The following is a 27,834-nucleotide window of genomic DNA, read 5'->3' on the forward strand; positions in this document are numbered from 1 at the left end:
ACTGCAAACAGATCCCCTAAGCTGCAAGGTCTATTTTCCCTGTTTTGATCTTCCATTAACTTGAAAGGTATATTGTCCATTTTGATGTCACAGTATATATCAATTTGTATCATATATAATCACATTTTGCTTATTTGCTTATACGTTGGTAGATATCTGGCTCCTTTCACACTTGACTATAGTGAATGAGGTTGCGGTGGATATGGAAGTACAAACATCTCATTTAGACACTGCTTTCAATTCTTTTGGACACATACCATAATTTCTATTATTATTATTATTGTTAATTTACTTTTTGGACACAGGTCCTCATGTAGCCCAAATGTTTTCTATTTCCTTTTAAGTTTCATAAAGAAAAACGTTTTGAAACTATATAGAATACCTTGCTGTTTCGAAAAAACATCAATTGATTCATACCTTAACCAATTATTTAGGCTGCCAAGTGGCAGTTTTCTTGTATCACTCTGCCTTCATTTATGTGTTGGCATTTTACTACAGGTAAGAGAGTTCTTCCCCTTTATTTATGAATATGGACTCATTCATGTACTCTGGGGACATTTTATTGTTTTGAGAAATTCCTATGTGACTGTTCAAATTTTGGAGATACACAGTGGGCTTCTGCATTTCTTTGTCATTCACTATTAAGCAAAAGGAGAGGACAAAATGACTTCCCTAGATGGAGATCATAACTTGTGGTCAACTCTCTCATTCAGTCAGACTGGCGCTGTTTTTCCAAGTTCGCTAGAGCTTCCTGGATGGGAGCCACGTCGCAAACTACACATCCCAATACCCTCCTAGGACAACGTCATCACGAAGCGCCGCGCGCCGCTCAGGCTGTGGACTCTGGAAAGCCGGCTGTGACAGCTGCAACATGGCGGACGTGCTGAGCGTTGGTGTGAACCTGGAGGCCTTTTCGCAGGCTATTAGCGCCATCCAGGCGCTACGCTCTAGCGTGAGTAGGGTCTTCGACTGCCTTAAGGATGGCATGCGCAACAAAGAGACGCTGGAGGGCCGCGAGAAGGCCTTCATCGCGAACTTCCAGGACAACTTGCATTCCGTCAACCGGGACCTCAAGTAGGTACTGGCTGAAAGGATCGGGGTTGAGGACCCTTCTGGCACCTGTCCCGCCCGGATCCCGCGCCAGTCTGCCCAGTCACGGGCCTCTCTCCTTTATTCACAGTCCGCTGTCACTTTCGCTCATCTCCCGGTCCTAGTCAGCCTCTCAGGGACTCCTTGTCTCCCGTCCCGTTACCTAGTATTCATTCTGTTGGCCATTTCGTCCTGGTTGTCATCTGTGGTCCTCGGTTCCCGCTGTAGTGGTCCTATCTGATGAGGAAACCTCTTCTCAGGAACTTCCACCTCGTCGATCTTATCAGACCTTTTCCTTGGGCTCCATCACATCGGGCCAGTCTCCCCATCAACACTGTCCCAGGCCCAATTACGTACCTCTCGATCCGATGAGCTCCAGTTCCCATCCTCAGAGCCTAGAATTCATCAGTTCCACCTCACCTCATTCTCAGACTACCTCCGTTACCTTTGCCTCTTTCCATTTCCCCTCCGAAGCCACCTGCTCCTCACTGCCAGTCACCATCATTCCTTTTGTTTAGCTCTTTTCTCGAGAGATACAGTCTTACATCTATTAGGATGTTTAAGAGGAAGAATTTATTTAGGTTCAGTTTCAGAGGACTCAGTTCACTACAACGGGAAAGGAATGTTTGAGCAGGTTAACCCCTAATAATTGGGGATTACATATTTCCCTCACGGGACTCCTTTTACATCATTAGTGTATTAAGAGTTTGCTGAGAAGACATTACTCAGATGCCATGCATAGAAGGCACTTTGGATTTTGAGACAGGGATTCTCAGGGTAACAGTCTTGGTTGTCCTGGAATTCAATTTGTAGACCAGGATGGCCTCAAACTCACAAGAGATCCTCCTGCCTCTGCCTCTCTGGATTAATCTGCTGGGATTAAAGGTGTGTGCCACCACACACAGTTTAGTAGGCATGTCTTCTGTGCCTGAACTTGTGTTTTCTTCCTGTCTTAGAAATTAGAATGGAAGGACTTGAGGTCTCCCCCCCCCCCCCAGACAGGGTTTCTCTGTATAGCCCTGGCTGTCCTGGAACTCACTCTGTAGACCAGGCTGGCCTCAAACTCAGAAATCTGCCTGCCTCTGCCTCCGGAGTGCTGGGATTAAAGGCGTGCACCACCACGCCCGGCTTGGATTTGAGCTTTTTACTTCTGAAATTGAGCATTTGGTGATCTGGTCAGGTTGGGTTTCCTCTCTTCCACCTCATGTTCCTCTATAGTGCCTGGTTCCAGCTCCGTGCCTTCTGTGTGTCAGGCAGGCAAACCCCCAGGACTCCCTCCACCCATCAACTAGTCAAGTAGGATGGAGGAGGAAGTAGTGAAGTGTTGTGTGCCTTTCCTCCCCGTATTCCACTCCCTCCTTAAACTACACACATACCTGTTCTGTCAGCTTGACAATGGCATGCCCTACCCCCACTCCATTGACTCCCCCGAGGGAGGCTTTTTTCCCCCCCTAAGACAGAGTTTCTTTTTAGATCAGGCTGACTGACCTCAAACTCACAGAGACCCCCCCTGCTTCTACCTCCCAGGTGCTGGTGGGATTAAAGAAGTGTGTCATCTCTGCCCTGCTTTCTAATGGGATGTCACAGCCTTTTATCACTTTAGAAACTTTAGTAATGTTGATATTTCTTTGACTTATTAAATGTACAGTAGTGCCAAGAAGGTGGCTGAAGATTTGAGGTTGGATGCAGCATGGGAGTGGTTAGCAGTGTCCTGCTGGCTGCTGGGAACTGGCTCCCCAGAATTCGTGATTTCACCGTTCGCCCACTTTCCCAAGTGTCTCCCTAGTTTTCTTGCTAGACTGAAGTGAGCTTGTTTGACACAGCCCCCTTGATGGTGTTTATTTTATGTCTTCTTTGTTTTGCTAAGCTTTGCCATCTGTGAAGCACTGTGCACAAATCTGAAATGTGAAATGATAAATAATCATGATTTATTCAGGTACTTGCTGCTTTGCCAAATGGAGTGATCTGCATGTGGGTCCGAAAAAAATCCTGAATGGGAGGCAGTGTTAGACTCTACTGCAAGGTCCTAAACATCTTCTGCTGTGGATGAATCAGAGTTGTTACATCCCAGTTTTTAGGGAACCTACAGCTTCCTTTGCAAAGGAACCTTATGCCCTTAGGTTTGTTTTGCCTCTGGAATGGCATGAGAGGGCTAACCAGGGCTACACAGAGAAACAAAATATAGCCGTCTCTTGCCATTCCTGAGGGAAAACAAACCTAAGGGCACAAAGAAGCTCTAAGGTTTTTAAATATTGGGGTGTAACAACTCAGATTCATCCACAGCAGGAAATGTTTATTTTGTCTCACTGTGTAGCCCTGGAACTCCCTATGTAGACCAGGCTGGCCTCAAATTCACTTTGATATATCACACTTGCCTCCCCAGTGCTGGGATTAAAGGTGTGGGCTACCATGACTGGTTTGGACAGGCATGTTTGAGATTAGAACGCCTCAGTTAGGCGTTCTCTTGTTTGTCCCTAGGTTTTTGTTTTGTTTTGTTCTGTTTTACCTTTGCAAAACTCTTCTCGAAAGATGTCCGAACCGGGCGTGGTGGCGCACACCTTTAATCCCAGCACTCGGGTGGCAGAGGCAGGCGGATTTCTGAGTTCGAGGCCAGCCTGGTCTACAGAGTGAGTTCTAGGACAGCCAGGGCTACACAGAGAAACCCTATCTCGAAAACCAGAAAAAAAAAAAAAAGGAAAAAAGAAAAAAGAAAAAAAGATGTGTGATGGTCTTGAGGGAGTGAAGTGGACTCGGGTTTATGTAGCTTCTCTTTTTACTTTCAGTGAACTGGAACGTTTGAGCAACCTGGTAGGCAAGCCGTCTGAGAACCACCCTCTTCATAACAGTGGGCTGCTAAGCCTGGATCCTGTGCAGGACAAAACCCCACTCTACAGCCAGCTTCTGCAAGCATACAAATGGTCCAACAAGGTAAGGGGCTGCTGCAGATGGAGCTGACCCACCAAAACCCAGTGTTTCTCCCAGAACTGCAAAGAGCATGAGAGGAAGTTTTCTTTTGCATCTGCATGGGCCATAGAGTTGGAATTCTAGGCTTTCCTGTAAGTGATAGGGAATCCTAGATCATGTATACCTAGCCTGGAGATTGGGTGGTTCTATAAGAGCGGCTTAAAGAACCCTGGATGGTGCATACAATGTGCTGCAGTGTGCTGTGGTGTGTGCGGTTTCGCCTGAGGAAGGTGCAACTGTTCTAGCTTCTCTTGCTTAGCAGGAGGTCCTGACTCCTACAGTTCACAGACTGGCGATGGAAAGGCTTAGCTGCTCACATCGTTTATGGTCTTGTGTTGTCATGCTGGGAGAGTATCTGGAGAGTGCTATGGGTTAGATTATGCTCCACTTTCTCCTGAATCCATATGCTACAGAGTGTGGTTTTATGGTGTGTTGTGTGGGCAGGTCCATGGCGTAGCTCTCAGGAAAGTTGGAAAAGGAGAACTGAGCAATAGTGTGAATCACAGCAACCACTGGGCTTGCAAACCTGGAAGCGGTGTGTTTACCTGAGTCCTTTTTGTCTGTGTGCTGTGTGTTGTGAGCTTGCCTGCTGACGGGAACTGGCACGTTTTGGGAACAGGTTTAGAAGCCTTTCTCGGTAGCTGCTGAGACCTGCTCTTGTTTGTGAACTGCTACAACCCCCCTCCCCCCATCCACCCTTCACCCTCTGCCCTGGTTCTCTCCCTCTCATCTGTTTTGGTGACAGATGAGCCTTGATAGATTTTATGGGATTTTTTTTCTTTGAATTTCTGTAGTAGGCTTATTTTAGTATTCTTTGGTTTGAAGCAAGTTGGAGATTCAGAAAGATGATTGTCCCTGGGGGAACTAAAAGAACTTGGACTCTGAATATATTGATTTGACCTTTAAGTCTTTTCCCCCAAACTCTGTGGTGCCAAGTGTAGAAACCTGGAGTTCCCTGGAGTTGCAATTGGTCAATACAGTGCTTAGGGAGCTCCCTGGTTCGAAGCTGAGCTCATGTGCTTGCTGTGCCTGTCATTCGGGTGCGTCTCAGGGCTTGCTTGCTTTGGTTGCTCCGAGACTCTGGTGGGAGAAGGCATAGTTCGTCATCTGCAGGTTTGTGCATCCTTAGGCCTCTAGCACTCCCAGTGACTGCGTCAGGCTCTGTGTGATAGGCGTCCTTGGCGAGGGTTAATAGGATCCATGGGCGGAGTCTCAGCTTGGCTCACTGGAATGATTCTCCTTGGTGTTGGAGAGGGCCATTTTCCTAAAAGAAAAGTGTATTCGTCTGTTTCATTACTGTAGTGAAAGACCTCAGTTAGACTCACTTTATAACGACGAGCGGTTTAGTCAGGACTTGCTGCTGGGCAGGCGCTGCATGGACCAGACCCTGGTGAGGACTCTATGGAAGACAGTATCCTAGCAGTGGGTGAGCATGTGGGAGGTGCAGATTCCATTGTCAGACAGGGGTCAGAGAGGCTGGCGTCCACTCAGGACATGTTCCAGTTGACCTCAGGACACGTCTTATTAGGTTCTTCCTCTTAACAGACCATCACCATGTTGGGGACAAAGCTTGGAGGGAGGTGACAACCCCCACTTAAACAACCCAACCAGAGCAGAAGGCACCAGACAGAAACAGTGGCAGGTGTCTGCTGCAGGTGCTGAGGCTGCAGCCCCAGCCTTCTAGGCTGCCCCGCGGAAGCTGGTTTTCCTGGGGGGGTGCCTGGGATCTGAGCATGAGTTTGCCTGGTGAGTGGGTGGAACCTAGCTGGCCAGCAGATGCAAGGCTGGACTCTGTTTTCATTTGACCCCCAGAAAAGCCTATGTTTGGTTGAGGAGATCCTGTTGCTGTGCCACATGGGTAAGAAGCCTGAGTGGCGAGACAGAGACACGGTGACTGGCCTTACATTGGAGTGATGGCAGTTTATACTTGAACAGAGCTGCTTTCATAATTTAAGGAAACTGGACTGTTTGCCTGTGGAAACAGGAGTCCCTGGCCCTTGCTTTTGTCTCAAGGAGAGGAAGTGTATCAAGGAAAGTAAACCCGTGTGTGGACCTCTTGCCTCAGAGGTGCTACAGGTTAAAACAGTCATGGAAGCTTGTCATGGAAAAACTATATATCCATGTCTCCTGTAGCCAGTGTGGGGGGCTTTGGAGGATGCCCTGACATGTGGCGATGTGCCACAGCATTCTCCCACTAGTCTCCTGGGTCATCAGAAGGAGAAACAGCCTCATGGGTTAGAACCAAGCAATTGAAGTCCAGGAAACTGACCTCGTTGTAGCTCCTAGCTGGACTAAGGTTTGAGGTAGTTTTTGTTTTTGTTTTTTTCCCTGAAACTTGATGGTTCAGTTTTGCTTAAATTTTCAACTTTAGAGAAACATTTCTCCCCTTTGGCCACACCTTAGAAATTTTCTTTTCATTTTGTTCATACTTTCTTTTTTTTTAAGAAGCCATTCAGTCTGCATGCATCTCCATGGTTTGTGGAAAGGTAGGGAAGACAAATCCATGGTATGTGGGTCTTCAAACGTTTGTTCTTCTCTGGGTAGACATTACTAATCAACTGTTGCGTTCTCCCCTGCTAAGGTTCTTTGTGGATTGGCTCTGAATTGTACAGATGTTCTATGTCTGGGCAGCTACTGCTGGGCACTTCAGGGGAGGGCTGAGGGAACCTTACCTCTGTAGCAGGACTTGATGTCTAGTGTGGCTGTTACTTATTTCTTCTGCACCCCACTGAGGGAAAGACAAACCAGAAAGAGAAGAAGATAGCTAGCATGAGGGTGCCTTTTGTACATTTCTTCAATAAACCCAAGAAGTAGCCTTAAGGAAGAAGCCAGTGTTCTCATTTCCAGCTGTTGACATGCAAGAGGCCATGCATTAATTATGTGTTTTTCTTGCTTCTGTAAATGAAAAGAGATTTTAATTTCGAAAACAGTCCATTCATCATTTTATCCAAGGAATTTAAACAGTGTGAGCAGTAACGTGTGAAGGGAGTTGGGTATCTTGCCCATGTCAGCTTTCTGCACTGTTGCTGAGAATGTAAAGGACCCTGGAAAAGGCTTTGACACCACCCATTATGTGGGGACTCTATGTGCAGTTGGCTATAGAAAGGTCTTGTGCATGTCCAATGACTACTTATTTTCTTTGTGGGAGTTTTCTTAAATTTTGTAAAGTCAGTTGGAGTCTTAATTACATGGTAGTTGGCATAATTGTTAGAATAACACATTCAAAGATTAATGTAATGAAATGGTGTCAAATCGCTGTGGGCAGCAGTTTGCCCATGCTGATTCGGGGAAAGAGCTGAGTGTTTTACTTGGACGCACCTATAGATAATTGTTCTGCAGACGGTGACAAGCTCTCTTGATTTGGGCAGGAAATAATTGGCATCACTGCTGTCTCTGCTGTAAAGTAGTCAGAATAGCCTTATGTCATTTGATATGCTTAGACGTGAGGGAGACCAAGCTTATCCTGAAGGTCACTTTCTGAGGAGTCCAACCTGTCACCAACCAGGCTTTGGATTTTAGACATTGATGCTAATCATTCTTGTGACAGAAGGCTGCTTTGTGTAAAGTCCTCCATGGTCCCAGTGGGGTTTGATCCCAGGAGCTCATGTGCTGAAGTTAGGAGCTCCGCAGATGCTGCAGTCCCTCATGTAAAACAATGCTGTATTTGCATATATCTAAATGTATTGCCTTCTCCTTTTTCCTGTGCTTTTGTAGATGGGTTCTTGCTGTGCTGTCCAGGCATCCCCCAAGTGATCCTTCTCCCTCTGCCTCCTCAGAGACTGGGATGTAAGCATATGCCACATGCCCACCTTCTCCCCGAGTGTCACGTGGTTGCTGGGTCATGTGATACCGAGCACACTGAATTTGCTATGGGATGGCTGTTGCACTGTACTTTGCAGGAGATAATGACAGGGAAAGTCTGTAGACAGTCAGTATAAGAACAGTCTTTTCTACTAGGAGTTAGTTGAATTGGCAGACTCACAGATAAGAACTAGGGGAGAGCTCACGGTATCTGTCTAGAAGAGCCAGCCATGACTTTGCCTTTCCTTGGCGATACTGAGAATAACAAAGATTGCAACTACTTGAGTTGGGAGAGGCGGACAGAGCAAGACACTGCTCCTTCCTCCTCCTCCCTCCTTTCCTACTTTTCTAACATCTTTAAGTTTTTGTTTTTGTTTCTGTTTCTTGCTGTAATAGCCAAAAGTCCTTGAACTTTTTTGTAGGCCAGGCTGACCCCAAATTCACAGAGATCTACCTGCCTCTGCCTCCCCAGTTCAGGGATTAAAGGTGTGTGTTACCATATTTGGCTTAATGTCTTATTTTTAAAAGAAAGATTTTGGGCTTGATGTGGTGATATATGCCTTTAATCCCAGTATTTGAAAGGCAGAGACAGGCTGATCTCTATGAGGTCTAAGCAAGTCTAGCCTTTATAGTGAGTTCCAGGCTGAGTGGGGCTGTGTGGTAAGCCCTATCTAAGAATAAAATAAAATAAAAAGCAAGTTTGTTTTGTTGTTTTTGGTCTTTTTTTCCAAGAACTCAAGTTATTCCATGGTTTTCAGTTACTATGACGTTCATCTGCCACATCTATCTCATGCCCACGTGCCTGTGTGTGTGTGTGTATGTGTGTGTGTACATTCCAGCCAGGTAGGCCTCCAGTACAGGGTGGCCTTGAATGTGTGATCCTTCTGGTCCCACCTCCCAAGCATTGGCTTACCATGTCTACGTTGACACCTGTCTTTGAAAATGCTTTCTGGCCGGGCGGTGGTGGCGTACGCCTTTATTCCCAGCACTTGGGAGGTAGAGGCAGGCAGATTTCTGAGTTCAAGGCCAGCCTGGTCTACAGAGTGAGTTCCAGGTCAGCCAGGACTATACAGAGAAACCCTGTCTCAAAAGAGAGAGAGAAAGAAAGTGGTGCTTTCTGATTTTGCATTCTGGAACTGACAGGTCTGGGGGGTTGTCTTAGAGTGTAACACTGAGTTTTCCTGTAGGAAGCCTGTCTTGTTTTAAGGGTAAACTGTAAATTCCAGAGGGGAGGCATCACAGCCATCTTGTTCTTTGTAGACTGTTCCAGAACCTTGCAACAAGGAGCCTGATGTACAAACTCACCCAGTGAAGGGGTAGGGGTACAGCTCAGTGGCAGAGTGCTTGCTTAGCATAGTATATGGAAAACACAACAGAAGTTACCTCTGAAGGAATGGAAGGACGGTTGTTCTGATTTTAAATTCATGACCTCCTTGTGGCTTTCTTGCTTGCATTTTTGACTGGGTATGTCCAATTTTAGTCATTTTTGAGAGTCTAGGTGCACAGTTAGAAGAAAGGATATTCCAGGACTTGTGAGGTCCTGACTTCCAGGAGGGTAATTTGGGAAGGTCAGACAGAGGTCAGTTGGTAGGCGATGGTAAACTCATGCTGGCTGAGCTTAGCAGGTTCATTTGTGAGTGATGTCACCCAGGATGCTCTTCTTAGTGGGCCAGGTCCATAGCCAGTGCTTAGGAGGGGACACAGTTTGCTGGAAGCCCCTTGGGGCAGACTGAGTAAGGCTGACTTGAGCTGCTGAAACTGATGCAGGTTTTCTGTGGCAACTGTTGCTTTGACAGCATCACAGAAACTACCTGGCAAGAACAGGGTCTCTCCCAACCTCCAGGGGTCCCATTTTGTGAATTCTCAATAATTTTGTGTGTTTTGTGTGTGTGTTCTAGATGCCAGAGGCTGACTCTGGGGGTCTTCTTCAGTTGCTCCCTATCTTGCTTTTTGAGTTGAGGTTTCTCACTGAGCCTGAAGCTTGCTGACTTGCCTAGGCTGGCTGGCCAGTGAGCTCCAGGCATCTGTTGCTGTGATAGAGCACTGACCAGAAGCAGCGTTGGGACAGGAAGGACTTTATTCTGCTTACCTCTCCAGTCACCTCCGTCACTGCGGATGAGTCAGGAGCATGAAAGGCAGGCCTGCTTATTGTTCCACCCCGCAGTACCTCTCTCCAAGGAACTCACTTCACAGCCAGTGAAGCACAGCAGGATCCATGGAGGATGCTGCTTGCTGGCTGGCTGGCTGGTTCTCACCCTGCATTATTCCCAGCTAGCTTTTGCATACAATTCAGGATCACCTTCGTAGGGCTTGTACCACCCACCGTAGACTGGGCTTTCCTATATGGGGGCCCCTGCAAGCATGAAGGCTAATAAGGAAATGAACCACAAGAGGCAGCAAGAAGGAAAACTTGGTTCAGTCTGATTTAGTCAATGCTGGTTCAAACTTCTAGAGTCTGGCACCAGGGGAGTTTATTGTAAGCATATTTAAACACAGTATAATTTGAAAAAAATTTCCTTGTATAATATAGTTCCTGGGGTACAGGAAGCATAATTACATCTAAACTCAACTCAAAGTACATTTGACCATGAAGAAGTCTTAAGGGCCTAGGTTCTGGTGTGGTCTCTGACTGAGAATAGTGTAAAGGTCAGCAGGCCATAAAGTACATGTGACACATGTGACACATGTGACACAATCTCCCTCAAGGATGGGCTCTGTTGACTGATAGAGCTGCAAAGAAAAGTCTGGGCAGGGGTCTGGGATAAACATTCTGGGACTTTGGGTGAGGTCTGGCTCTACAAATAGAGGTCACCAGGTCATTAACAACATTCACTCCCGGTGGGTGGGAAACAGGTATTTATTTCCCCCTTGGAGACGACAATCCAAAATGACTAACATTTGGTTTACTTGGTGTACTGGCTGGTTTTATGTGTCAGCTTGAGATGAGATCCAGCTGCAAGACATTTTCTCAATTAGTGATCAAGGGTGGGAGGACCCCTTGTGGGTGGTGCCATCTCTGGTCTGGTAGTCTTGGGTTCTATAAGACAGCAGGCTGAGCAAACCAGGGGAAGCAAGCCAGTAAAGAACATCCCTCCATGGCCTCTGCATCAGCTCCTGTGTCCTGACCTGCTTGAGTTCCAGTCCTGACTTCCTTTGGTGATGAACAGCAGTATGGAAGTGTAAGCTGAATAAACCCTTTCCTCCCCAACTGCTTCTTGGTCATGATGTTTTATGCAGAAATAGAAACCCTTACTAAAACACCTGGTGATCTGTGGGTGCAAAGACCTTTATGCTCCCAACAATCCTACATCAATTAACGATCAGGACAATCCTATACAAGATGACCTACCCATAAAACAGTTTGATCTGGGCAATTCCTCAGGTGAGACTCTCCATTGAGAGACTCTAAACTGTGCAAATTGATACTTAGGTTAACTAAGACACGGTACAGACAAGTCCTTCTGCTTTTGTGCCAAGCACTTTACTGACCCAGCCGTCTTCCCACTACTACCTATCCATTTTTTTTTCTGTTCTAGAGTCTTCCTGGCAACAAGGTCTGGCCCTGACCCCTTTTATGCATATCTGACACATGCACATATGCATGTGCAAACCTGTGGGCATGAGTCCTCACAGGTGAGATGGGCCAGACAGTTACTTAGGTATTTGTTACTGTGGGACCTGATACTGTTCTGGGGAAGGAGCCAGGGACCATTCTTATAGCTGCTTTCTCCCAAACTTGGTGTTCAGAGCATCTCCTCACACAGTGAACCATGCTGGCAGTGGGGGCTGACTGGTATCTACTGCTCTTGTTAGCCTCATACCTGACATCAAGGCAGCCTGCTGGGGCTCCACTACCCTGAGGTTGGACCTGTGCAGACCTGGATGCTTGTTCTCCAGTCAGGCTACCTGGGTTCTGATCTAGCCCTCCACTCACCCAGTGCCTTGTCTAAGCTAAAAATGTCTTCCTGAGTGGGGGTGTCCTGACAGACAAGACACCCCCAAGATGCAAGAACTAAGGTTTCTATCCTAGTGTCGGTGAAGTAGAGATAATGTCAGTAGAATGCCTTCCTTGGCTGTTGGTGCTGGTGTAGCTTAGTAGTAGATCATCTGTTTTGGTATGCAAGGGGCCCTGGCTTTCATCTTCTGCTGGCAAAATAAAAATAAAAACTGCCCACAGCTAACTCACACATATAAGTGTTGGGTGAACGGTGGCTGTGTTGAGCATATAGTAGTGTGCACATGTACGTGCATCTGTGGCATGCAGCGGCACTACTGTGCGCTTACATGTGTAAACTCCAGGCTGTGAGCATCTTGGCTCACGCCACATCCTATTACCCGAGAGCGTGAGACTAACCTTCCTGTTTTTAGCTCCCTAAGTTGGACTTGTTTCAGAGATGACTAGGAGTTCTGAGTAATAAGTAGGGCTGGTGGTACCACATTCACAAACAGCTTTGAGGAGAGGCTCCCAGGGTGCTCTACCTCCCTGTCATTGCTTCCTCTCTGACAGACAGCAGGCTTCCCACCATTGACATCGGTAATGACTCTCAAGTTCCTTGAAGTGTCTGAGCAAGGATAGCAACCCTTCACAAGAGTGCAGGTTAGTCTGTGGGTTAATTCTTTCCTTGTAAGACCTGGGGTGTGGAGTGAGGGGTTGGGAGTTTGGCAAGGGGTTGGGAATTGTGAGGCATGCCTGCAGGGAGAGAGCCTCCTTAGAAGAAGCCACAGGGAGGAGGAGAAGGCTGCAGAGTTCAAGTATGCTGAGTGACTATAGAGAATTCGTCTTGCCTGGAGATGCAGTAAGATGTCTGTCCCCAGGGTTTAGAATTGTGACTGCTCCCATGCTCCTCAGCTGCAGGAATGCTAAGGGCCCACCTGTTTGAACACAAAGGCTGGTTTGGAAAGAAGATTTGGATTATGTCCATTTTGTCACTGTCATTTATGACCAGTTGAGTTGTGTGCCCTCCTAGGCAGCCAATGGTTCAGAGTTGTCACCAGGGTAAGAGTAACTCATCTGTGGTGACTAGGTGGTGAGCTGTCTCATGGCTCCGATGGCCTTCCCTTGGCTGCCTGAAATGTTGGGTGGGATGTGCTGAAGGTCTGCTCTGCCTGGGCTGGAGAGGCTCAGGGGCATCGGGGAAAGCTATGGGTGGGGAGGAAAGAGCTCCTGAGGGCTGGAGAGGATCTCTCCTGTTGGTCACTTGTCCTGGAAGCTTCTGAAGCCCTTGGGACTGCGCGCTCCAAGTGTCTGACTGTGACAGCCCTTGAGGGCTTCTGGAAAGTGACCTCAGGAAGCTTCTGCAGTGGTGGCCCTTGCAGTGCGACTGTGTGACCGCTAATGAGTTGGGCGATTCCCCACACTGGCTCCAGGCCAGTCCAAGGTTAATGCTCTGATTAGCTGCAGTGTGTGAAAACAGTTACCTTATTGTTGTTGGAATCTTGTTTGTGACTCCCTGTGGTTTCTGTGAGGGCTGGCCTACCGGTGGGCAGCTGCAGCTTTGTAACAGGCCTGTGGCTTTCTTCCTTTTACCCCTCCTCACACGTTTGTTTTTTGCAGTGCTGGGGATGCAACCTGGGGCCTTAATGCCTGCTGCTCCAGCAATCTGCCCTGCCTTGTACCCCCAGCTCTGCTAGCCTTTCCTGACTGGGCCTCTTCACCCCATCCTGTCCACCCTCGCTCAGGCTGCTGCTGCTTAGCTCAGTTTCTCACAGGATTCTCCTGTCTAGTGAACTTGTATCTTCAGACTTCAAGGCATGCTATCTGCTACTCTCTTGCCACTGTGCAGTGATGTCAGCCCCTGAGTGGTATGCAGAGCACTGTGGCCCCAGTGTGCATGGATCTCACTGTGTTATCCCACCTTAGCTTCTAGGAAGTGGTCCTGGCAGTCCTGCCTGCTGCTATTGCCATGATGGTGACTTGTGGTATGTGGCACAGGGTGAGTCTGCTGCCATCCGTGGTCTCCAGGTGGGCACACACTGCTTCCCTAATGCCCTCCTTAGTCCTTCCTGTTTCTTTTCCCTCCTGCAGAATATAAAACAAAAGGTTTTATTATGGGAAATTTCAAGAGACATGGAAATAAGAATTACATAACTCTTGTCATAGTTAGCTTCATTTGACAACTTGACCTACCTAGAAAGGAAAAGGGAACTTTAATTGAACATTGCCTCCATCAGATTGGTCTGAGGGCATGACTGTGGAACTTTTTTTTTTTTTTTTGGTATTAATAATTGATGTAGGAGTATACCGTGGGCAGTAGCATTCCTAGGTAGGTGGGCCTGGGCTATATGCAAAAGGTAGTTGAAGCTGGACAATGGTGGTGCGCCTTTAATCCTAGTGCTTGGAAGGCAGAGACAGATGGATCTCTTAGTTTAAGGTCACCTTGGTCTACAAATCAGGTTCCAGAATAGTCCTGAATACATAGAGCAACCCTGCCTTTGCCTTCTGACTGTTAGAATTACTAACTTGCACACCCCCCACACCCCCAGCAGGACTGGAGTGTTTAAAGCAAGACCAGACACAGTGTCCCGTAGTGTGCACATTCTTCAATGTCCAGCTCTGGTTTTGCCCTTGCCTGCCCCTCTTTGGCCAGTTTGATATTCTAAAATGAATGCAGTCTCCCAAGGACCTTTGCACATGCTCTTCCATCTCATGCCTCATTTCTTTCTATGGAAAAGTCTTAGTCACATAGGCTCCTCTTGCTGTTCCTTGTCTGAAAGCCTGCTATGAATCCAGTAGGTGCCCCCTTTTGTCCACTGTTGCTTTTATCCCACTCTGTTGGCTTAACCACCTGTTTGATCACAAGACAAAGCCCAGGTCTGCTTTGGGCAGTTACTGAAGCCCTTAGGGCCTAGTGTGCTGGACTCTCAGTGGACTGATCTCCTAGAGCTGTTCTGATCTCTGTCTGTTTGCTGTGCAGATTTCCAGTGTCTCCACCCCAGGGCAGGGCTCAGTGACATTTCAAGTAGTTATTTCTATTGGCTCCCTCTCTATGTGCAGGAACCAAATTAAACTCAAGCACCCCCCCTCCCCTTTAGATTGTATCTTCCCCTCACCTAGACCAGGAATGCAGATTTCCTGTGATCATTAGAGAAGAACTGTGGGACGAGGTGTGGCTGTGGGAGCAAGCACCTTCTACACCTCTCTCATGGCCAGCCACTGCTCTCCGAGCTCCTCCAGGCTTCTCCAGGCTCCTTGAGGCTCAGGATTCTGCCAGATTGGGGGGGGGGGGGTGAGGCTGTTTTTGCCTCCTGCTCGCTGTGCTGTCCTTTGGCTCTGGGTCTTGCACTTGACCTTTCTCCCAATGTGGGCATTCCTTTGCTGCAGTTACTCATTTGTTTGGGAGGCACAGCTCACTGCAGTGCTCAGGGCTTGGGGAGGTTTGTTGCTGGGTTCAGTTCCTGCCATTGCTGGCCATCACTGGCCGTTGCTGGACTGGGCTTCTTCTTGCTGACTTGACACTAAATAGAACTTGTTGATGTCTTGGCCTGACTAGGAGGGTTTGGCAAACTGGAAGCTGAAGCCATGACTGTGCTGAGCCCTCTGCCGGGATGCCTGTGGCTTCATGCATATACCCCTCCCTCCTGTCCTATAAAGATCAAGATCTCACATGTCATTGTCCTTTAGCCTTCATGTGGCTGCACTGATCACACTGTATCATGGGGTGTCCAGTTGTGCCCCTTTCTCCAGGGTTGGATACCTAGCATCTGGTAGATACTTGGTGACTGAGCCTTACCTTGATATGTTTTCAAGAAAACTCAGGGCTATGCTTTTTCAGCTGAGCATGAGACCTCAAGGGCTCAGCAGTCAGATATAATATCGTACCTCATCTTACAGAAAGTAACTTGCCTTGTGCTAGCCCTCTTCGCGAGGCCGGCGAGGGAAGCTGCCCACTGTTTGGAAGAGCAGAGTTGCTCCTCACTGCTGAGGCCCTTTCCCCTTTAGGTAATGTGACAGCAGTGGTCCAGCTCAGGCCTGGGCGTGGTCAGGGATTGCCTTGACTGTCATGGACAGAACAGCCACAGGCCCCTCCTCACTAGAAAGGCAGCAATTCTCTATTGCAGTGAGCTGCAGATACATTAAATTGAGGGTCTTAGCAAGTAACCAACCTTCATGCTGGGGCTGTCATAGAGGAAGACAGGACTAACCTCCTGTCATGAAAGGGGGCACTAGTGAACGATGTGCTAGAGAAGTGCCAAACTCTCCTGTCTTTCTTTGCACCAAGAATCCGAGTATCCTGAGTGGCTCTTTTCCCCACTCATGCCTGCCTGTGGTTCTAGGTCAGAGAGTGATACTGTGTTATTTCACTCAGTAGGCTTCTGACAGTTGGCCATCTGACAGAGGTGGCCATCCCCAGCCACCATGAATGGTCTGGGCTCAGCTGTCTCCGTGCCTGTATACTGTTAGAATCTGCTGTGTTCTGAGTGTCTCGATGAGAAAGTGGCTGCACTTCTAAGTTATTGAATCATAATAATTTTCTAATGGAGGGCAGAGTGCTCTTTGTTAGGAAATACCCCACCTGCCCATTGCAGACAAATTGATCCCCACTCTGTAGGCACCTGTTGTGTGGGCACCATGCTAAACATGGTGAGTGAAGGTGATAAATACCCGGTCTGGGGTGCAGCTCGCTAACCTAGCAAGAGTGCAGTGTCCAAAGCCTCTGCTTATAACCATGCTTTTGGCCCCACTGCTGGGTCCCAACCTCTTCTCACATTTTTGTCTTTAGCCAGGAGCCAGTGCTGTGTACTCCTTCCCTGTATGGTTGCTGCACATCTGCAGGGGAAGCCTTCCAAAGCCCAGTGGAGCTGAGTTCTGCTACCCGAAGGAAGTGTCATACCTTTCTTGTACTTGGAGGTGGCACAACCAGACTAGTGTGGAGTTCTGGTTCCTTGTGAAGTTCATGGATGGGAGAGTCGTTCTTTGTAGTAGATCTGAGAAACTTCAGCTTATTCTCTCTCTCTCTCTCTCTCTCTCTCTCTCTCTCTCTCTCTCCCTCTCTCTCTCTCTCCTCCCTCTCCCTCCCTCTCTCTCCTTGTTGACCCAAGAGTGTTTGCCTCTTTACTTGCAGCCTTATAGCTTTTTTTTTTTTTTTTTTTTTTTTGCATATCTGAATCAGCAGCATCTCTTGTGCTTTGCTCTCTTACTAAATGAGCACACCAGTCACCCAGGTAGGTAGCATAAACAGTGAGGACACTGGGCTATCCTCAGTAGAGTGGCCACAGTTCTACCACAGTTCTGTATTAGTTATGTTTATATTGCACCATGCACCATGACCTAGACAACTTATAAAAGAAAGCATTTAATGGGACTTGTGACGGCAGAGAGTCAATGGTGACAGAGCAAGGAAGCGGGGACAGCTGCCAGCTTCCATCTTGGTCCGTCCATAAGCAGGAAGCAGAGAGGACACAGCGGGAATGAAATGGTGGGAGTCTTCTGAAACGTCAGTGCCCGCACCCCTCCTCTAACAAGGCCTCCCCTCCAATACTCCCCAAATAGCTCCACCAACGGGGACCAGGTATTCAAACATAAGAGCTTATGGGGGCCATTCTCACACCACCACCACCACAGTTTTACCGAGAATAGCATGTAATGTAAATCTTATGACTTATTTACTTCTAGAATTTTCTATTCAACATTTCCAGACTGCTGCTGATTGTGGATAACTGAGACTATGGAAAGCTGAGCTATAGTTATGGGGATGACTGTATTTTCATTTGAGTCTATTTGGATCTCCTTTAGATGCTGGGAGTTCTGAAGGGTAATCTTGCTCATGTGTCCACTAGCCTTTTGTCCCAATTCAATACTCTACCTGGGGTCTCCAGTTGCCCGACTGCCCATCTGCTTCTCCATCCAGTGATCTACCCAAGGGAGCTTTGTTTGCCTCACTAGTTGTGTAGTGTGTGCTCGTGTGCGCGCGCATGTGTTGTGTGTTGTTTGTGTTCTTGTATGTGTACATGTGTGCCCCTGTGTGGAGGCCAGAGGGTGTTGTTTCTCAGGCACTGTTCACTTTTTGAGCTTCTCCCACTGGCTGGCAAGTAAGCCCCAGGAATCTTCTCCAGCACTGGGATTACAGTTACCATTTCTGCCTTTCCAAATGTGAATTCTAGGCATGAAGCATAGGTTCTCATGCTTCTAAGCCAAGCACTTTACTGACTGAGGCATCTCCTTGGCCCTGCCTTCCCATCTAAAATTACATTTTATAATTCAGCCTGTTTCCTTGAATTGAATGTATCAATTCAAGCCACTATGTCATGTCATCCATAGCTTCTATGATAAGCTGGACTCTTCTGAGCATCCAGAGAAACTGGACTCTCAGACTCTCCAGTGAACAGGAAGCAGTTGGGCCACCATTGAAGGATTTTGTGTTGCAATTCTAGCTGTGAGCTCTCAGCTGCTGCTCCAGGTGCCTGCCACCATAACTTCATACCACCATCCTGGACCATAACCCTCTGGAAGCCCCAAATAAACAGGAGTGTGCTTTCCTGTTTAAACCACTGGGATAGTTTCACTGTCTTCTTGCACAGAGTGAGTCTGAAGACACTTCTTTTCCAGGAGGGAATGCACCAAGCACTGGATAGGCACATTGTAGGCACTCAGTAGGTCTCAGTTTTCTTTACCTCCCTTCCCTCAGTGTTCCCTCAATGACCCTCAGACTCGGGTGGGGCTGTCTTAGTTATTTTTCTTATTTTGTTCTTTTTTTGGTTTTTCAAGACAGGGTTTCTCTGTGCAGCCCTGGCTGTCCTGGAACTCACTTTGTAGACCAGGCTGGCCTCAAACTCAGAAATCCGCCTGCCTCTGCCTCCCAAATGCTGGGATTAAAGGCATGTGCCACCATGCCCGGCCTTAATTATTTTTCTATTGCTTTGATAAAATACCATGACCAAGACAATTTATAGAAGGAAGGGTTTATTGGGGCTTCCAGAGGGTTATGGTCCAGGATGGTGATATGAAGGCAGGTACCTGGAGCAGCAGCTGAGAGCTCACAGCTAGAATTGCAGACAGGAAACAGAAAGGGCTAATTTAGAATGGCCTATGTTTTTTGAAACTCTAAAGCCTGCCCCTATGACATACTTCTAGCAAGACCACACCTCCTAATCTTCTTCTAACAGCCTCCAGTTGGATACCAGGCATTAAATGCCTAAGGCTTATAGGGGACATCTCATTTAAACTATCACAGTGGGATAACAAAATTTAAAAAAAATAGCAACCTAGAAAGCCAGCAGTGGGTGTGGCGGCCTCCACTCTCAGCCCTTTGCTTTTAACAGAGCAGCTGTGTTGGTTCTGTGTGTGTGCACTCAGACATTGGGACTGTGGTGTTTTCACAGACAGAGCAACCACAGTGTCCTGCCAGCAGCTCGCAGGGATCCTTGGCCACAACAGTGTACTTGGGGACGTCTGCCCATGAAGCTCAAATGTAGTCATTTCCTAGCAGATGTGTCTCTCTCTCTCCTGGGGACGGTGCCTTTCCTGTTGTGACCTCCCCCTAGGAGAGGAGCATCTTTCCCAGTTGCTTAACTATTGTAGGCATGGCATGTCTCGCTTTCCAGGAGCAGTGTCACAGCCTTGGGGGCCCCGGGAAGCAGAAGCTCCTCTGCCCAATCTCCCCTTCACCTTGCTCCTAGGGGAACATTGACAGTGTCTGCGGTTTTCTGTGGCCTCAGTGTGCTTCTCAGAGAGCCTCAGAAGGCAGGCACAGGAAGTGTTTGCTGCCAGGAGCAAGGCACTACTGCTTGTTAGCAGTCTCTACCAGCCTCCCTGACTTTCCTGTCTACCCCACACTGCAGCAGAGTGGTCTTTCAGAACATAGGTTTGGTAATATAGCTCTGCTAATAAGATTGGCTAAGGACTTCTTGTGCACTGACAGTCCCGGACTGTCTCAGTTGTGCTCCAGCTTGGTGCCTGGTCACCCTGTGGTGCCCATAAGCACCCTGATGTCCCATGCTCTGCTTCAGTGGACTCCAATTCCTTTTTTTTTTTTTTTTTTGCTTGACTCATGGTTCCTCTCTTGTGTGTTTGTTTAGAATCATACACTGGGAAAATTCTGACCCCACAGCTGGGGTGAGATGCCCCTCTGTGAGCTTTTGCTACCTGCTCTCCCCATGATGATGCTATTATGACCTGACTCAGTTGAGCTCTAGGTACTGGACCAGGACTGGGGACCGTGCCATGCTGTTTGTCCTTGTATTTCTGGTGTCCACCAAAGCTCATCAGAAGAAAACAAACCAACAAGGACAACTCCCACTGGGAAAGTGGCATTTCATATCCACAGTTTTGAGAGACAGAAACGGGGAACCGTGGTAGGTCCTCATTTGTTGGTGGGTTGGGGGTCTCTGACAGCTGTAGGAGATCTGTCTTTGGTTTATGCATTCCACTCAGGGGAGGCTTGCTGAAGGATAATGCATATTAAGGTTGTTGTTGTTTTTAAAACTACTTTGGGGATATAAACAGAAGGCAAATTGTCTTGATTATTTTAAGGTAGATAGGAAAAGGACAGGATAAGGGTAAAGTAAAAGTTAAAGAAATACCTTGTCTTAGTTAGGGTTTCCATTGCTGTAAAGAGACACCATGACCAGGGCAACTCTTATAACAAAACAAAACCATTTAACTAGGGTTGGCTTACAGTTGCAGAGGGCTAGTCCATTATTGTCATGGCAGGGAGCATGGCAGCATGCAGCCAGATATAGTGCTGGAGGAGCCAAGAGTTCTCCATCTTGATCTGAGGGCAGCCAGGAGGAGACTGGAATTCCACACTAGACAGAGCTTGAGCATAGGAGACCTCAAAGCCCACCCACACAGTGACATACTTCCTCCAACACAGCTAAATCTACTCCAACAAGGCCACACCTCATAATAGTGCTACTCCCGATAGGCCAAGCATTCAAACTCATGAATCTACAGGGGCCAAACCTATTCAAACCACCACACACCTCATAGCATTGTGCAGTGTGAAGCTTGGGCCTGCTCTTCATCTTTTCAAACTTGGGAGATATGGTGTCTAAATGGGACTAAAGCGTTGGCCTTGGGGCCAGGATGCCTGGGTTCACAGTCTACTTTTTCACCGGTTTGTAACTTTGAACAATCCTGTCTCCTGGTGTGTAAACTGGGGCTCAGGACAGCCTCCACCTCAGGGTTGCTTTGAGCCCAGAGCTTATGATAAGTTAGGGTCACAGGAGAGTGGTTGACGTGCTGGGAGTTAAGCCCACATTTTACAGTGAATGTTCCGCTCTGTTTATCAGACTGCTGCAACCACAACAATGTAACTTAAAATTACACAGATTAGGCAGCGGATAGCTTAGCTAGTAAAGGGACCTGAATTTGATTCCCTCAGAACCCTTTTTTATTTGTTTATTTATTTGTATATATATATATATTTTTTTTTTTTCGAGACAGGGTTTCTCTGTGTAGCTCTGGCTGTCCTGGAATTCACTTTGTAGACCAGGCTGGCTTCGAACTCAGAAATCCACCTGCCTCTGCCTCCCAAGTGCTGGGATTAAAGGTGTGCGCCACCACTGCCCAGCCCAGAACCCTTTTTTAGAAAGCCAAATGTGGTAGTGCATACATGTAATCTCAGCAGTGGGGAGGCAGAAACATGAGGATCCCTGAGGCTTGCTGGCCAGCCAGCCTGGTCTGCTCGGTGAGTCCCAGGTTAGTGAGAGATCCCATCTTAAAAAAACAAGGTAAGTGCTACCTGAGGAGTGACATATGATATCTAAAGTTGTCTTTTGGCTTCCACAGGTATGTACACACACACACACACACACACACACACACACACACACACACACACACGCACACACTCTGTGACAAATCAACTTAACTTGCAAACTACTATCAGCATACATGTAAAAAACTTACTCTCCAAACAAATCTATAGATGTAGACATGATCCCAGTTCCATCAGTGCATCCCTTCTGGATCTCACTGGGCTGCCTAAGACCCTGCTGTAGGCTCAGGGCAGGAGCAACAGAAGTGTACTGCAGTAAGATGACCTCGTCTTATTGGCCCTGGCTTCCTCTCTCTGCTAGAGAATTCATTTCCAAAGTTGAGGCTCATCCTGTGTCTCTCAAGACTTCACCCAGGCTGCTTTGCGCCCATCTTTTCTTTTTCTTTTAATACCTCTTAATGCTATGGGAATGGTTGTCTGTCAGAAAGGGTTTGGTATTGTCATTTAGTCGATGAAGATGGCCAAAGTATCAACAGCTGTTAGGAGATGTGACATTTCAGGATATTTTTCTCTGGAAAAAGGAATATTTCAAAATGTTGAAGTTGGAATCTCGAGCAATACATGATTGGCAGAGTACATGACACTAGGAAGCACTGAATGAAGGCTCTGCAGGAGCAGGAAGCGTGTCCTGAAGGTTCCACAGAGGCATGGGCCACTGCTTTGGGGATGGACCAGCACGCCCAAGCGGTGTGCAGTGCCTTTCCCCTGAAAGTGCCACTCTCCTGGCTGGTATCGGAGAAAGAGCTTCCTGAGCTGGATGTAGTGTCTGTCACAGGGTCATGCTCTACCGTCTGGCTTCATGGCAGAGACCGGATTCCTCCTCATACCATTCTTACACTAATCAAGTCATGTCAAAACAAAACCAAAAACAAGTAGAGATCAATATTTTAACTGCTTTTGTTAATGATTTTCTACCTTGAAAATGGACTTCTTTTCTAGTTCCTCAGGTAGCCCAGCAAGGAGAGCAAGTTCAACACGTGACCCTGGCTAGGCTGTGTGGCTCTGACTCTCAGTTTCCACATCTTTAACTAGGGGCATCATGGTTCTTACTGTATCAGGGCTTGGTGACAATTCCAGGAGCTAACACTGGTAAAGAATGGGCATGTTAGCTCTTACCAGTGCAGTGATGAGATGTGTTCCTGGGATGTCTGTGCTAAGAGTGTTGACCTGTGTTACCCACAGTAGGAGCAAGGGGGTAGGGTGTGGGAAATCAAGTGTCCCAGGAACACCGTACAACAGATAGGATGCCTGAGCTGTGTTGGCCAAGGCATATTAATGGCTGTTTTCTGGAGGATTTATTTCCATCGTCATGTGCAAATGACTGTGGGAGTGCAGGCTGTAATGGACCTTGTGTTTAAAGTTTCTATTGTCTTGGCTTCGCAGAGCCCCGCCTAGGCCCGCCCCTCAGATTGCCTCTCAGGCTCCAGAGGTAGTGTGTCTCTTCCTCCCATTAGCTGTCAGCTCTGATTTGGTGACTGTGAGGCCTGGCCTCAGAGCAGTTGGCAGATTGGCCTTAGGAGATGCTAGGCACTGGAGTTTGCCAGCACAATTTGTACTTTGATTAATTTATTTAATCTAACTATCTTGTATCAACCTGCAAGGATAATTATGCACAAATTACTGTTTAAACTGGAAGCTTGTCTCCCCTCCTGAGCCCCATGCTGGTCCATAGCTCTTCACCGAAGTCTTTTTGAGAGTGTTTCTTATTCTCTTGTCTTCCCCGAGATACCGGACGCTCCGAAGTGAATACTCTAGTCTGAGTTAAAAGCTGTTGAGAAAAGCAAAGCACTGCTTTGGATTCTGATCCCGTTCGTCTGTCTCTCGGGCAGAGAACTGGCTCTTTTATCTTTGCCTGTGAGTTCAATTCCATTTTCTCCCAGCTGTAAGGTTTTGTAGCTGCCTGCTGCTGCTTCAGTCTTTGAGTCAAGTGGGATTTTCAGAATGGGACTAGAGCAGGTTCCTATGTTCTTTGCAAGCATGGGGAGGGGCTGCGAGTAGCATGTGGGGGCACCCTCAAAGTTGGTTCTGTTTTATTTACTGCATTTGCTGATTATAAGGCATGCCGTTCTTTTTTTTTTTTTTTTTTTTTTTTTGAGACAGGGTTTCTCTGTATAGCCCTGCTGGCTGTCCTCGAACTCACTTTGTAGACCAGGCTGGCCTCGAACTCAGAAATCCGCCTGCCTCTGCCTCCCAAGTGCTGGGATTAAAGGCGTGTGCCACCACCGCCTGGCCATGCCATTCTTTTTGTGCTGCTTTGAAACCACCAGAGAAGGCAAGACACGGCCAGATAATTCTCAGAACCCCCTGATGGTGGGAGACATTGCCATGTCAGGTTTTAGGATAAGTGAATTATGACTTATTGATGATGGGGGTTGGCTATGCAATCTTAGCTTTTTAGGCAGTTTCACTGAAGCTGTGAAGAGGTAGGTATTTTTGCTGTTGTTCTTCAATGACCTTCAAGTGAGCTCCCAGATTACAGAGAAATGAGCAATGAGCCTTGCTTTTGGAGGTAGGAAGAGGGAGACCAGTCCCTCAACCAGCACACACACACACTCTGCTTGAGAAAATGGAAAAGATGTGTGGTACCTGTAGCCATGTGTCATGTCTGACTTTGAAATGAACACATTCAGCATGTTTTCACTTGGTTTCATAGAAGGTTTTTCCTTATAACATTTCTGTACAAGACTAAATTCTTGATATTAAAAAAGATTCTTAGGACTCAGCAAACAAGAGCAATTGCTTGGATCCGGAAGACCCAAGTTAAGTTCCCAGCACTCATATCAAGAAACTCAACAGCCTCGAACTTCATCACGAAAAGCTTATCATTGCAGCTAGTTTTTCCCCAGGGCAATTCTCTTGAGCCCAGTCTCCACTGCTGTCCTCAAGGAGATGCTGACTAAAGGGAGGTGGTAACAATGTGAGTCTGAGGGAAGAAACTTGGGAAGTCTTTTGATTTGGGACCACCTGCTGGAAAAGCCCTGTTCCTGGCTTAATTTGCTGGTCACTTGCTGGTTTGGTTTCTAGGAAACGAAATCCAGCCTTCTCATTGGCTTACATTTATGCAAGTCTAAGTAAGGCTGGATGAGGACCCATTGAAGTTACTCCTGGTTATTTCAGGCAGGAAAAAGCTGGCTGCAGGTGTAAGAGACCACTGGATCACCATACAGAGTGTGGGTGTGGTCTGTGCCAACTGTGGTTCCTCCTGGACCACAAGCACTTCCACACCTTTGAGTGTGGTAACTACACGTGGAAGTAATTAATAATAGTAGGGCGAATTTCGCACTCTTGTGTTTGACCTTTGTTCCCTGGGGACTTATGAATCAACTCCTTTGAGCATGGCAGTCCCTGTTGGTTTGCCAGATGAGGATGCAGAGGGTCAGGGAAGACAGACCAGAAGCCTAAAATCAGACAGCACTATGGTGGAGGCCTGCCTCCTCTCCCCAGACCGGCACCAGCCCTCTAACCCTGTTTGACTTGGTTGGCTTTGGATTCCATTAGGCATGCATTCTGAGGCTCACGTTTACCTATGGCTAGTTCTTTTAGTAAGGGTTACATTTACTGGGCATTTACTGGAACTAGAGGGAAGGCCATGTATGACTCCTAATGGCAACTCTAATGTGGGTCTTGGCTTCTGGGCCTCATGACCCCCATCCCTGTTTCATTGTGTCTCTGTTGGCTTTTCTGTCTGTAGTGGTGGAACAAGGTTTCCCTGTGCTTCTGAGGTCACACCTCTTCAGCTTAGTTGAGGAGAAAGAGAGAAACAGGGAGAGAGATTGAGATGGGCTACCATCTCCAGGTGGAGAGAGTCCAAGAAGACACAGTGAGAAGAAACCCCTGAAGCCCTGATTGCTGGTAGGATTTGGGATCACTGCTGGGGGGTAGCCAGATTAGATATTGAGGTGCAGCTCGAACTAAATCTTGGTTTCTCCGTGTGGTTGTTGGGACTAACAAAGGCAAAGACGCGCAGCCGCCGGGTTAGCTCCCTGTTTACCTTTATAGTAAAATCATTCATTTTACAGTGCTGTGGGCCCAGTGAAGGATCTTTTGATTCTAGTTTTAAAGAGAGGATTGGTGGTCATCTGACCCAGCACCCTCATTTCTTGTTGGAACAGGAGATTGGCTGTAACATAATTATTAGCCAGGTGTCAACCTTTGTTTTAAAGCTCTAATCTTCCATTTTCCTGTTAGGATGGCACCAACTGGGGACTGTGCAGATGCACAAAGATTTATTATTGCATCTTGCCTACCTGCTCAGTGTTTGTTAGAGACGGAGTAAGGAGGTGTGAAAAACGCTGGCACTTGTTCTCCCTAATGAGGTTACCTTACAGAGGCGTGAGGTAAACAATATGCCCTGGTAACTGTGGTGGGAATGTGAAGAAATGCTGTCAGTTTTATCTGAGAGAACAGACTTGGAGCACAGCGCAGACGTGACGAGCAAGCACATGGACTCAGGTGCCAGGTTTAGCCTCTGGTGTTGCTCTTCCCTTCCTGGATGTCCTGGTCCACTCGATTTCCTCTCATTTTGCTTCCTTATCTGAAAAATGGGGCTAACCACCTTACGGATTCATAGAATTGTTAGAGGGCACTTGGGACATAGTAAGGGCTCAGTAACCAGTTGCTGTTCTCAGCAACATCATTCAGTATGAGTGGTCTGTGCTGGGGTTTGACTAATAGGTTTTGCATTGTCTGCAGACCTAATGGCCTTGGCTGCTCTGTTGGCTCCAGCAAGGGGTTGGTAGTGAGGCGCCTTCTCTGCGCTGATGTTAGTCCAAAGGGCGTTCCCTTTGTAATGCTCTGTCTTGGAAGCGGCTTATCTGTGCTTTAGTGAGTCTGAGGCATCTTAATAGCAGATTTCATTTGTGGTTGGCAGTATGAGTTGACCCACATCTAAATCCTTCTTGATCTAATCGTCTCTGCTATCCTGTTTGATCTTGTAAATATTAATTTAGTCTGTTTGTACATGTGGTTTCCAATGGTCCCAAGGTTAATTACAGTATTTTGTTTATAAAGTGCTCACAGGAGGCTGGGCATATTGTGGAGGACTTAGGAAAACTATCGCCATTTAGGTCTATAGACTGGCAGTAAAACCTGATGAGCATCATCGTGAAAAGAATTGTTAGGTCTTGTAGCTTGGCGATGATTCCCGTTCCTGTCTTTTGTTTTAGGAAGTATGCAGTGAGTCTGGGGAGATGGTGCAGTGGTTGCTTTGCAAACATGAGGATCTGAGTTCAGATCCTCTGCATCCATATAAAATGCTGGGTGCAGCAGCCTGTGTTTATATCCCCAGCACCGGTAGGTGGAGACAGGAGGATCTCAGGGACTTGCTGCCCAACCAGCCTAGCTAGTGTGATGAGCTCTGGTCTGAGGGAACAATGCTGTTTAAAGAACAAAGTGGAAAAGTAATTGAGGAACATGGCAAACATGGCCTGACATGTGTATACACACAGGAATCACACATACAAACACACACACATGCATGCCCACATTCCGATGTCGGCCTCTGACATCTACGCTGCACACCACACACACACACACTCTCATACACACTATATAGGCATACCTGTTTTGTACCTCTTCCCATTCTATGGTAGAAATGTTCCTTAAGAATGCTTGGGGAGCCCTGACATGGTCATTTTGAACCATTGTGCCCAGAGCCACTTGCTGTACTCTGGGGAACCAGGTCTTGTCATAGCACTTCCAGGACACTGAGAGGAATACATGTTCAGGGGTGCTGGGCTAAAGGTCAAAGGAAGGGCATTGTAGAATCTTTATGGGGGAGATACTGCTGTGTGCACCCAAAAGAAGACTAGGGAGGGGAAACCAGGGCTTCCTGGTTTGTCTGTGTTTGACCGGTAATGTGGAGGGTTAGGGGGAGAAGATGAGAGAATATTCCTTTTTTGCTGTATTTCCATATCTTTATTTCTGATTACTTGACATCTCTTAAAATTAGCTTTTTTAGTATATTTGCTTTAAAAATTAACTATTGCCATATATTAATTATATACACAAATGCATTTGCTAATAGGTTATGTATGTATACGAAATTGAGAAGCAGTGTGCCTAGGCATCACCCAGGAGCTGTCTGCTAGACCTTGCTACATCCCCCATACTTTGGCCAACTGTGTATTCAGCTAGTGAGAGTTGGCTATTTTTCTTTGCAGAAGAGTTGATGAGGCAGAACAGTGAGGGGCTGGGAACACAGCCTTGGAGCTACAAGCCTGGTCTGTAGCTTGCTTCTGCTGCTTTCTGTTCAGGTTTGTTC

General features: G+C 47.2%; 1 protein-coding gene across 2 annotated transcripts in view; it reads left to right on the forward strand.

The window, feature by feature from the left end:
* The first annotated feature begins 836 nt into the window (after nucleotides 1–836).
* The window catches only part of Med27 (mediator complex subunit 27), a 177,981-nt gene continuing 150,983 nt past the window's right edge, over nucleotides 837–27,834 (forward strand). For both annotated transcript variants that reach the window (NM_026896.5, NM_029615.1), the window contains exons 1-2: nucleotides 837–1,074; nucleotides 3,873–4,017. In NM_026896.5, the coding sequence (NP_081172.2) occupies nucleotides 872–1,074; nucleotides 3,873–4,017 (348 nt within the window). In that variant the 5' untranslated portion in view covers nucleotides 837–871. The remainder of the gene's footprint in view (nucleotides 1,075–3,872; nucleotides 4,018–27,834) is intronic.

This window comes from Mus musculus, chromosome 2 (assembly GCF_000001635.26).
Source record: "Mus musculus strain C57BL/6J chromosome 2, GRCm38.p6 C57BL/6J".
In the NCBI taxonomy this organism is placed as follows: domain Eukaryota; kingdom Metazoa; phylum Chordata; class Mammalia; order Rodentia; family Muridae; genus Mus; species Mus musculus.